This window comes from Melanaphis sacchari, unplaced genomic scaffold (assembly GCF_002803265.2).
Source record: "Melanaphis sacchari strain LSU unplaced genomic scaffold, SCAv2.0 Contig22_pilon_pilon, whole genome shotgun sequence".
Taxonomy (NCBI): domain Eukaryota; kingdom Metazoa; phylum Arthropoda; class Insecta; order Hemiptera; family Aphididae; genus Melanaphis; species Melanaphis sacchari.
The window spans coordinates 3,255,564-3,267,366 of record NW_020271107.1 but is presented as its reverse complement, the minus strand read 5'-3'; the positions used below and the strand labels follow the sequence as shown (position 1 = coordinate 3,267,366).

Genomic DNA, 11,803 nt, shown 5'->3' with positions numbered 1-11,803 from the left:
CTGAAGTAATAGAGTAGGAAAATATTGGTTTTGTCAAAATTGTAAAAATGAGTGTGAGTGATAGTAGGTGGACAAGAAATTAACACAATTTCACATATTATATTTTATATTTATACGTGAGTAATAATCACAATAATTCAAAATTGTAAAAATGTGTGTGAGTGACTAATGTAATGAATTATTATTGTAATTTTATTTTTTTTTATGAAAACATACAAAAGACTGCAATTTAGATTTTTGTTACTTTTTGTCTTTACATATTCCTATCCATATATTAGTAATAATGTTAATAATGTCAAATTTCCGGTCTTAATACTTTTTCAATTTCATTAATAATGAAATAAATCATAATTCATATTATTCATAATATAGTCATGTAAATAATTAATTTTCCCATTTACCATTGCAATATTTACAATAATTCACATAATACACAATTAATATATTAAATATATTTTACCTTAATATTGTATGATTATGATAATAATAATGAATATGCTAATAATATAGGTATTATAATATTTATTTATTAATTAATTTTTAATAATGCTGCAATAAAAGCTGCTAATAATTGCTAAATCAAAATCATTATCGTATTATCATTGTTATATTGTTATCATGCGCATTTCTTATCATAGTTGTTGGGTCTTTAATAAAGACCCGACTGTCGGGTATATAGACACAGCGTAAAATCATTATTTAATTAGGTAATCTATGTATTTTATAACTAATTTATTTAAAATAAAAATACTAAATACCAACATTATATAGTAAGAGGTTATTGAAAAAATATAAATAATTCAAAAATGATTAAATTGTTATATAAAAAATGAAATTTTGAATAGGTAAATATAGTAGGTAGCCTACTTAGGCTCTAGTAATTTGTTACAAAAAGTAAAATATAATAGGTACTTATTAAGTAAAGATAGTTACTCATTAATTAAATTTTAAGTTCGAGGTGTGTATTTCATATAAATGTTTGTTTTTAATCAGTAAAAAATCTATACTAACCTTGTTCCAGTAATATTTTTAACACTTTGCGATCACCAGTTAGATCTTGATGGTTTTCATTAGTAATGAGGTGGTTAAAAGACTCCAGATTGTCACCTTCTTCACCAATCATATCGAAGTTAATGAATTCAGCCAACTCAGCTGTATTATAAGAAAACGTATCATTAACATCATCGTTGAGTGAGTTATCCACCGTGAAACAACATCCGTCCTGATTGTTCAGTATTTCTTCCGATGCATTCTTCAGTACATCAAGTACATTAGGTGGTAACTCGGAAGTTTCATCAGCCATCATGAACAATTCGAATAGATTGCGAAGTGAATGGTACTAACACTACTAACGAGTAACGAACTAACGTGTATGTCGTATTGTCGACTGTCGTTGCTCGTAGGTTAATACTTAATTTGTTATCGACAAAACTCAATACTTGTAATCAAACATCAAACAATGGGTTTTGATTATCGAATGATGAACGAGATCGACCTCAGATAAACGAATAATAGATATTGTTAACGTTATAATAAATTGTAATATTGCAACTAAATATAGACTTAAATGAACAGGGAAATTCAAAAAGGCGCAACTAGTTATAGAAATCTAATATTAACCTGTAATGATATTGGTAGCTACTAGTTACTACTGTTACTAGCTTACGACACACGTGTGTCAATTTTCAGTAGGTATACCCGAAAAATGAGAATATAATAAGAGTGTTAAGTAATATGAAATTATGAAACCGGAGAAATTCTTAATTTGTCATCATATTTTTCCCATTTCACTATTCCGTAAATATAAAAACGATATAAATATTTATATTTTTTTAATATTGTACGTATTAATTTATCAAAGATATTAATTTGTTTAATCTTAAAAAAAACTAGATGGTAAAAGAAAATAAAGTTACAAAACTGCTGATCAATTGACAAGTAATCGTGAAACTGATCATTGCTCAAGATATAATATTATGTATAGAGTTCGGAAGTTATAGGAATTGCAATTTTGTTCAGCATACTCTCCATTTGTAATAATATATACCAAGTTAAAAATCCGAGCTATTCAATGTTGAGTTTAAAAATTGAAAATTAAAAATGCAAATTTTCATTTTTTATCGATTTTAAAGAAGGGGGGGGCATATATCTTTTTTTTTTATGCATATCATGTATATTTAATATTTTTTAAAACAACTTAATTTTTCTTCCTTAAACTATATTTATTAAAAATACAGTACCTATTTATTTTATTTCTCTATAATACAATTGTTTTAATATTGTTTTTATAATTTTTTTTGTTTATTAATTGAGTAATAATTAATATGTATTAACACTAATAACTATTAACTAGTAAAGCAGTAACTCAAAGTAGTAACTAGTAGTCAATAATAAGTAATGACATTTTTATAAATTTTTAAATAATGAACTTCCAATAATTTTTTGCATATTTATTAGATTTTTTTTGCATAATTCACATTTTTTTCATGCATATTTTATAATTTTTTCGTGCATTTTTGCCTTTTTTAATTTTTTAGCTCCTATAACTATAACTTACGAAACCTAATTATGTGTTCAAGCCATTTTATTCGGCTTTTTCAGAAAGCGAGCTGTAGATCAAAGTCTTTGGAAAAATTAAGTTTTTACAGTTATAACTTATTTAGGTACTAAGGTATAAGTTTAATATATCAATGCAAACCTAATTTTTAATTTTTAATTACAAATTGAGATAACATTTTTTAAATTGTTAACGAATAACGATGCTATTATTATTTGACGTATACCGTCATTATTTATGTCCATAGACCATATTCGTGACTTATGATGACTGTTTTTAGAAAACCATTTGTGTTTATCAAAATCGGTGTAAACTTATTCCGCAGTCCGCACCTAGATTATAATTATACATACTTTATAGTCAAATTAAATATAATTATTTTAAGTGATATGGTGAAAAAGGCGAACTACAAAAATTAAATATCGGCTTTTATTTAAAACCGTTTGGGCAATAATTTTATTATACTAGATATGTTATTACAGAATATAACATAATGATAATAGAATTAATTTAAAAATCTACGGCCACGGTTTAAGATATACCATAGGTCACGAACAAAAATATACTTATACATATGTATATCTTAGTTTATGTTTTAAATATATCATTTTAAGCGACGGTTTTAGCCTTTTAAAAATCCGGAATATCCTCAAGACCGTATCTTACCTATTATTAGGCCCTAAGTTTAGACCATTATAATAATATGATCTAAGGTCGAGTTTATTGTTATCATAAATTTATAATCTATAGAAATATCATAGATAATTAAATCTTTATTATCTATGAGAAATATTCTGTTTCTATGATAAACTGATAACCAGACCTGATGATAATGTGATTAACCTTAAAAACGTTCTCATGTGACAACATAATATAAATCCTAAAAACTGCATGTGTTATTGACGTTATTGTATTTCTCTCTTAGATATTATGTGTCTGGAGATCTTATTTCATGCACAATAAAGTACGACAAAAAGGCTTGTATTTTAAATTTTAATATTTATTTGTTTGGATTGTATTGACTTCAAAAAATGGAGGACGTTTATGCAGTGTTAAATAAAAAAGCGGCGTTAGATGTAACATCTCAACAAAGCGTTTCTGTAACTAAAGTATTAGACCCAGAAATTGATTTGGGTACACTTCTGTGTTTCGATTCAAATGATTTTGATACTCAACAACTCAGGTACAACTATCCACAATGAAATATTAATTTAAAATTTTATTTTGAGTATATTATATAATATGTATGCCATTTACTGTTCATAGATCAAATCAAGAAGCATACTTAACAAATGAAACTAGGAATAATGTGCAATTACTGATAAACAAATTATTTGAATTGCCTCTGAAGAATGAAGATGGTTATATGTATGTAGATTTACCAGAACCTAGATATAATTTACCTCGTGAAAAACCATTACCAACACCTAAACCACTCACTAAATGGCAGAAGTTTGCCATTGAAAAGGGAATTAAAAAAACACCTAAACCAAAAGCAACATGGGATGAAATTTTACAGGTATTTTTTTATAATTAGCGAAAATGTAATAATTCTAAGTTTGGTTTTTAATAATATTAGTTATACCTTGATTAAATTCTACATTAGACCTTTCATAATTTTCTTCTTTTTGTATTTATAAATTGCTTTATACTCATTAAAAATCATTTCATCATTAAAAAGATATGAAACATACTTTATTAGGCAGTGTTTTATTTTATTATCAAAACTGTAGAAATATCAAGATTAATAATATCATAAAGGTACAATTCATATAATTTTTTCAAATTATAAATATTTTTACCAATGTTTGTTTATTTTAATTTTAATTAAAATATATTTCTTTGACTAATTTTTTTTTTTTTTTTTTTTTTTTTTATTGAACTTAAGCCCGGCAACTAAGGCCATTAGCTGTTTGTAAGGGTTACGTTGTAGGTTGGTACGGTAGGTTGTATTTTTTTATGATTGTTACGGTTGATAGCAAACACGTGTATGTGTGGCAAGGTTTTTAACCACTATGATCCCGAGTGGTCACCCATCCGGGAGCTAGTAGCTGTGGCCGTTACTTACTCTCAGTCGCATTCCGCGACTGGTAGCAGCCAACGCGCCACGCCAAGCCACAATTTGACTAATTTGTCTGAAATCTTTTCACATTTAAGCATATTCTCATCTATGTGCCATCTTTCTCACATAAATTATTACAGTCCTGGAAATAGTGTAGATTTATTTTTACCAATTATATATAACTGTTACATATTCCTTAACTATTATATTGATGTTAATTTAATTTTTGGTTTTAGAAATGGATACCAGCTTATGGTTACAAAAAAGCTGCAGCAGACAAAGAAAAAGATTGGATATTAGAAGTGCCTGGTAATGCTGCTGATCCAAATGTTGATTTATTTGCTCAAAAGCGAGAAGCAAAAAAAGAGCGTGTTGCTAAAAATGAATATCAAAGGTTACGCAATATAGCTGCTTCACGTAAGATAAAAGTTCCTGCAGTTGGATTACCACCTTTAGAAGGAACATTACACTCAAATCAGGTAAATTATCTTGATATTTATAATTACTAGTTATTAATTAACTGAATATTTTTAATAGTTGAAAACCGCTGTTGATGTAGCTAAGATTTCAACTGCATCTGTTGGTAAATTCCAACCAAAATTAAGCAAGGAGGTAATATCTACTAAAAAGAATATACCAGGATTAAAGAAAGAAAAAATCCCAGCCAAGGTATGTTGATAATTATATGTTTACAATGATTAAAAGCTATATTTATAACTTTTTTTTAAGTATTAGTTTTATTTTTAATTATTTGTAAACCAAATCATACAGTATTTTTGTATAGGTAGTACCGTATCATAATATATTAAACAATTTTTTTTTACAGAGTATGCAAGAAGAAAAATCAAGTAGTCTTCAAATATTAGAATCAATCAACAACAAAAAACCTAAATTCAATTTAGAAAAAGCTGCTAATAAAGCTATTCACGCAGAAGAAGTCGAGTAAATATTGTTATAAAAACTATTTTTGAATTATTTTTTATTATTTTATTTTTATTAGGAGAGCAAGAGAGAAAAAAGAAGGAGGTGGTAAAAAGAAAGGAGGACGTTCACGCAGCAAAGGATCATTTAAAAGACCTACTGCCAATACTGGCAAGCGTTTGGGAAAACAAAAAGGTGGACGTAAACGTCGATGATTTCATAATTTTTTTATTTTATTTTAATGATATATATGTTAACTTTATTAATAAAATACAAGTCCTTTGTGTGGATTATATTCTTACTTGTTTTAATTTAACAATTCTGAATACACTATCCACAACTTAGTCTTTAGTTATATAGCCTATTAAAATGATTTGGTACACGCAATTGGTAAGGAGTTTTATATATTTAATAATTAAGGTGTATTATATATTGAATATTTGGGTTCTGTGGATAAATTTTCATTGAAAACTGATTTGAATATTTTAATATGTTTACTTTAGATCTTATAAACATTTTTTTATTTATTTATCTTAAGTAATGTAATTCACCATTGAATATTTGTAAGTGTTTAAATTTTCTTTGAATTCTTGAAAATGTAATACAAGATCTTACACGAGTTATTCTTATATTTGCATAAAAATATTAAAAATTGATAGTCACAATTTTTTTATATGCATTTAAAGTTCAAAGTTATTGAATTTTCAATTTTATCAAATAAGATATGAAAATGTGATACAATGTTCCTTATTAGTAATTTAATATTTCATATTGGTAATATAAAATTTGAAAAATATACTAATAATTATTTTTTATAAATATTTAAAGTTAACAACTCGAAAAAATTACATGAATAGTGATAATTATTTGATAGTGATAGTGTAATATCATCCCACTTTTAACCTTGACTTATGATCAAATTTGTTAATTATTTCATGATTAATTCAAGTCACAAATAATACATTTTTAAGTTTAATTAATGTTTGGTTATAACTGATGCATTTTGATATACTTTACTAATTTATTAAGGGGATGCTTTTTAATCACCATTAAAGGTAGGGGGACTGAGTCCTGTGTTCCCTACTTTAACCCCTAATTATGTTACATAATTGTATAATGTAAAAATTGGTATTGTACTCTAATAAATTTTTTTAAATTTAAAATGTTGTAATTTTACTATATAACCAATGTTATCTAATATAAAACTTAAAAACTGAAAATCTATAAACCTAAGTTTAGATAATTTAATGTTAGGAAATTTAAAAATAAAGTAAAAAAAGCTACATTTTCATGAATTAAAAGTTAAACAATTATGTTATATGTAATCTAAAACCTTTATATGTATACATATAATGTATTTATGTTATATTAGTATATGCAAGTATAATATGATATAGTATACGTATAGTTGGTTAGGTAATACAGAAATTAAATTTTTAATGAAAATTGATTTGAGCGTTGTATTACAATGAGTAACTATGGATAAGCTGTTTAGTGTTTATTGTTTATCATTATCTATTAAAACCACTATTTTACTGGTATTTATTTATTTGTCGTGTCCTTCATTTATTTCTATAATTGTTCAGTTATACTTAGGTATATAAGAACATTCATCCATGATCAGATATTTACAAATATGCACTCAAATACACTGAGACTATTCATATTTCTACGACACAGTCACTATTGCTAATATAAATTTACCTATCAGACATGGCGACATTGATACTTACTCATTTGTGAATAATTGTGAGAACCTATTATTATTAATTAGTCTCTAAAAAGGCAATAAAACTTAATGATAACTGCAACTGAGAAATTGTAATTTAAATTAACTTGTGATCTCAGTATCTAAACAAAACCATATAGGCTATAGCTACAATAAATATAATATTCAAAAAGTCTTCTAACTGCCTTCTCAGAATTATTTAACGTGTCATTCCTTTTCTCTGATCACGTTAAAAAAGTTAGTTTGTTGGAAATATGAGAGAACACAATGTAGTTAATCAATAGTTATTAATACTGTTTTTTATTTTTTACTCTATTAAAAATAAATAAATAAATAACTTTAATTATTACATAAACTATAACTTATGCAGACACATGCATTTGTAAAGTCAAACATATTTTTATTTAAAATTTGTAACATCAAATTATACATTAAACATAAAGCAGTATCTAAATTAATATTTTAAACATATATAAATATATACTCATTATATAATATAGTACAAATAGATATAATTATGACTAGATTTGTATTATGACAAGAATAATATTTTTCTTATTTACAAACTAAAATTTTTTCATTTTATTTTTATAACTAAAACTATACTTTTTTTAATAAAAACAATACAATTATTATTTGTTGTTTTATTTTGTGTTCATACAGATCATACTAACTGCCTAGTAAATTTACATTGTTGAGCAATTTTGTTTTATATGGTACTGAGGAACTATAGTTAAGGAAAATGTTTGTCTGTTTGAAAAATAAACATCACAGCCAATTTGTACTCACCAAACTTTGGGCTGTATTTTTGGAACTTTAATTCAAGAGATTTAAACTCAAAACTAACCATCGATTAAATCTAAACTGGCAGTGAATGTAATAAAGCATTAAAAAAAAATATTTACAATTTAAATGTCTGTGTTTTTTTTAATTTTATGTTTCTTACGATATGTATGCAAAAATTAAAAATTAAAATTAATTTTTTATTACAGCGAAAAAACTAAATTTATTAATAATAATAAATTATTATAACAGCGTCAACCCCTACTCAACTAACTATTTCGTACTTTAAATTTTCGGACAAACTGAAAACAAAATAGTGCGTATTGCGCAATATGTGTCTATAAAACATGATAATATGATGATGATTATTATAATTGCCTAGAATTCTAATATTGTACTAGTCCGTGCATTTCGAATGAATAACAATAATATTATAACGATGATTGTAAACTCGGACGAAAAAATCACAGACACGATAGATATAAAGTATAATATATTATATAATAATATATAATATATCATGATATAAATTATTAAATACAAACAAGGTGAGGAAAACAAATAATAATAATAATAATAATGAAAAAAAAAAACGAATAAAATTGGACAGTACGAATAGATTTTTACACGTGGAAGAATAAAATGATAATATGTATAGTATATGGATCGGCGACGGGACGGTGACCAATTTAGTAATACGCATTACGCGTTTCTCGATCACAACTTCGGACTGCCACACCGTATTTCCATCGCCACACACACATAAAATTTATAAATGTGTATTTATGCATAAGTAGACCATGTGTAGATCGGTCTTCTCAACAGGGATGGCTCAAGTTGTACGCGACCGCGAACAGTGTACAAATGGCGTACACGCCGAGTGCGAACCACCATATGAGTTGCTCGTGGAGCTTTTGCTCGAAGTTTTTCAACACCAGCAAACCGATGGTGAGACCGGCCAGCGCGCCGGCTATGTGGGCGACGTAGCTAACGGGCGGAGCGTTCGACGACGGTTCGAAGGCGTAACGGCAGTACACGGCGAAGCCGACGTCCACACTGGCTGTGAATAGAAACAAATAAAAGGGGTAAGATTAGGTTAGATACATTGTAAACGGTCGAGGGTGATGGGGAGGGGAAGAAGGTCGGCTGGTGACTTTGTACAGTGACGACGTTATAATATTATGTCAGTCGTATACGGTGAAATATCCACTGTCGGACACCACTCTAAATAGCGGACAAAATTTTAAAGATCTAAAGCGTCAGTATTTGTAGAGATTTTATTTTACATTATAATATAATATAGGTATATTATTTTAACAGCTAATGGGTTTTAAATGTTTTATTTCTTGATTTATTATAATATCAACGGTTAAGTTGTATACCTAGGTAACCTATTATATTTTATTTTCATATTATCTTCTTGTACTTATTTCATTCTCAAGAAATTGAACTATTTTTTTAAAACATATTATTCTCAATAAATATTAGGATGTGGTGTCTAATAAATTCATAAATATGTACTTGAACACGTGAAGAATTAACTACCGACCATTGTTATAAATAATGATTTTTTTTTTCAATCAACTAATTTAAAAATTAATTTTAATTTTATATTTTTATTTATATTGACTATAAGTCTATCTATTACATTTAAGTTACTTACCGATAAACAATATGCCAAGCAACCGAAACACTCCAAATTCCATGTTGTTATAATTCTAAAAAAAAAAAACCATTTAAATTAAGATTCGCCGTAATAATCAAAAATAATCAAAATATTGAGTTTTAGTATTTACGTATAACATTTTTCAAATTTTTAATTATGAATATACGTAGGAATTTTTTTTTATTAGATTTTTTAAACTGCTTATATTTATATAAAATGAAAAATATTCATTCTCATGAATAATACCTATCTAATATCTATTTAGTACGTATAGTAGAAGAGATGATAATTATACATAGGAAAATGGACTATTGTATTTACAATACTACACAAAATCAGTCGATTTTCGGCACATTATTGCATATTTTTTTATTTAATACAATTTTATTGAATAAGTAAAAAAAAAAATGTCTTCTTACCAACATAACATTAGCTAAATGAGCAGCCAGTAGAGCGTATACTCCACCTGATGCACCAACGAGATACACGTTACTATCAAAAACTGATGTACCCAAGGAACCTAAAACACAACATCGAAGATTAAACAAAATGTAGATATTTGTTCCAATCGTTTTTTGTAAAGTTTAAAACATTATATTAAATAAATAAAATACATGAAGCTCTTTAAGTTGAATACATACCTGCTAACACACCAGCCATGTATACAACCCCTATTCGGAGTGAACCGTGCACCATTTCTAATGGAAGACCCACAAGCAATTGGACGGTCAAATTGAATATTAAATGGACCCAACTAAAAAATAATAATTACAGTTAAAAACTTGTATGATATAAATTAAAATAAAATATATAGGTATTAATGCTCTATTCGTAATAATAAATGGGTAATACGTTATACTCATTATTTGCATCTAAAAGAAAAATTAATGCAAAACTTAAACACTTACCCAACATGTAAGAACATGTACAACATAAATCTCCATAATTGTTGTCGTTTGTCAGGTCTATAAATGAACACGCTGTCCATTGGCACAGGAGCGGCAACTGATGCCCATATGTCACCGGGAGCAGGTGTAGAACCCAAAGTTAGAGAGTAGTAATATAGATAGGTTCCCAACTAAATCAGTGAACAAAAATACCACAATTAAATACTTTACATAAAATATTTCGAAAAAATACAGGTTGCTTGTACCAGTAACATAAAAAGGATTTTTAAAGCGGTGAGGGAGGGGGTGTAATAAGTAATAAGTAATAAGTCCAACAAAGAAATTGGTTTCCATAACATTTGTATTTTTATTATTTACCTAAATTTAAGTATTATACAATGTAAATTATTTTAATACATACTAACTATTAATATTTAGTATTTACTATTATTACCTAGGTTAATAAATAAAAAAATTTTTAATTAATATTTTTTTACTGAAGTGAAATAGGTGGGTTTGGACCTAAATCCACCATATTTGTGTACCATTTATTTGTTAATTGAAAATAATTTATCATAAATACTAATATTTTCACCTTCAAAATTGACCTGAACCTTTAAACATAAAAAATACTGTTATCAACTCAGAAAATAAAATGTTACGTAATTATTCTAAATTAATATTTTATAGATAAATATTATCTATAGTTTCTAAGATTCAATTGTAAAATTATAAGTAAATCTATTTTTCTTGTATAAATAAAAAAAATAAATAAAATTAACAAAATAAATGATAATTTTTAATTACAATTAATATTTGAACAATTACATACATTTTATTACTTTCTTTAATTATTTATTTTTTGTTTCAGACGTAAAGATTTATTTTTATTTTAATGTTTTTATTCATATTATATTATCTTAATTAATTCATTAATATTTTGACAATTATGCCATTAATCATTTTCTATTACATTACAAAATGTCATTTTAACCTTACCAAATCTATTTTATATTTACGTACAAAAATATAACAACAATATTTATGATGAACAAATTATCATCTTTGAATATAAATTAAAAATTATATTCGATTGATTTATAATGAATATAATGTGTTAGGTTATGCGTTATACTGTATGTGAAAATAAAAAGTCCTAAATACAATAAATCTAAGTCAAGTTAACCTAAATTAGATT

At 26.0% G+C, this 11,803-nt stretch overlaps 3 protein-coding genes across 6 annotated transcripts in view; 1 reads left to right on the top strand and 2 right to left on the bottom strand.

Moving 5' to 3' along the window:
• The window catches only part of LOC112594389 (inactive peptidyl-prolyl cis-trans isomerase FKBP6-like), a 7,521-nt gene extending 6,072 nt beyond the window's left edge, over nt 1–1,449 (bottom strand). Inside the window, exon 1 of the mRNA XM_025339147.1 lies at nt 1,012–1,449. Coding sequence (XP_025194932.1) covers nt 1,012–1,306 — 295 coding nt within the window. The 5' untranslated portion in view covers nt 1,307–1,449. The remainder of the gene's footprint in view (nt 1–1,011) is intronic.
• Nucleotides 1,450–3,415: 1,966 nt separating this feature from the next.
• On the top strand, nt 3,416–5,926 carry LOC112594381 (ribosome biogenesis regulatory protein homolog). Its single transcript, XM_025339139.1, has 6 exons — nt 3,416–3,740; nt 3,824–4,076; nt 4,856–5,098; nt 5,157–5,288; nt 5,446–5,561; nt 5,620–5,926. Exons 1-6 carry the CDS (start codon nt 3,589–3,591, stop codon nt 5,753–5,755), a joined length of 1,032 nt encoding a protein of 343 aa, XP_025194924.1. The 5' UTR covers nt 3,416–3,588; the 3' UTR covers nt 5,756–5,926.
• A 2,302-nt stretch (nt 5,927–8,228) lies between these two features.
• Nucleotides 8,229–11,803, bottom strand: part of LOC112594424 (protein rhomboid-like) — an 86,198-nt gene continuing 82,623 nt past the window's right edge. For all 4 annotated transcript variants that reach the window (XM_025339196.1, XM_025339195.1, XM_025339197.1 and 1 more), the window contains 5 exons: nt 10,627–10,796; nt 10,360–10,472; nt 10,138–10,238; nt 9,716–9,770; nt 8,229–9,112 (listed from right to left, as the gene is read on the bottom strand). In XM_025339196.1, the coding sequence (XP_025194981.1) occupies nt 8,871–9,112; nt 9,716–9,770; nt 10,138–10,238; nt 10,360–10,472; nt 10,627–10,796 (681 nt within the window). In that variant the 3' untranslated portion in view covers nt 8,229–8,870. The remainder of the gene's footprint in view (nt 9,113–9,715; nt 9,771–10,137; nt 10,239–10,359; nt 10,473–10,626; nt 10,797–11,803) is intronic.

Coding starts and splice junctions, on each gene's coding strand:
- LOC112594381 (XM_025339139.1), top strand. CDS start 3,589: ATGGAGGACGTTTATGCAGTGTTAAATAAAAAAGCGGCGTTAGATGTA. Junction 3,741..3,823: donor TTTGATACTCAACAACTCAG/GTACAACTATCC, acceptor TACTGTTCATAG/ATCAAATCAAGAAGCATACT. Junction 5,099..5,156: donor GAACATTACACTCAAATCAG/GTAAATTATCTT, acceptor TATTTTTAATAG/TTGAAAACCGCTGTTGATGT.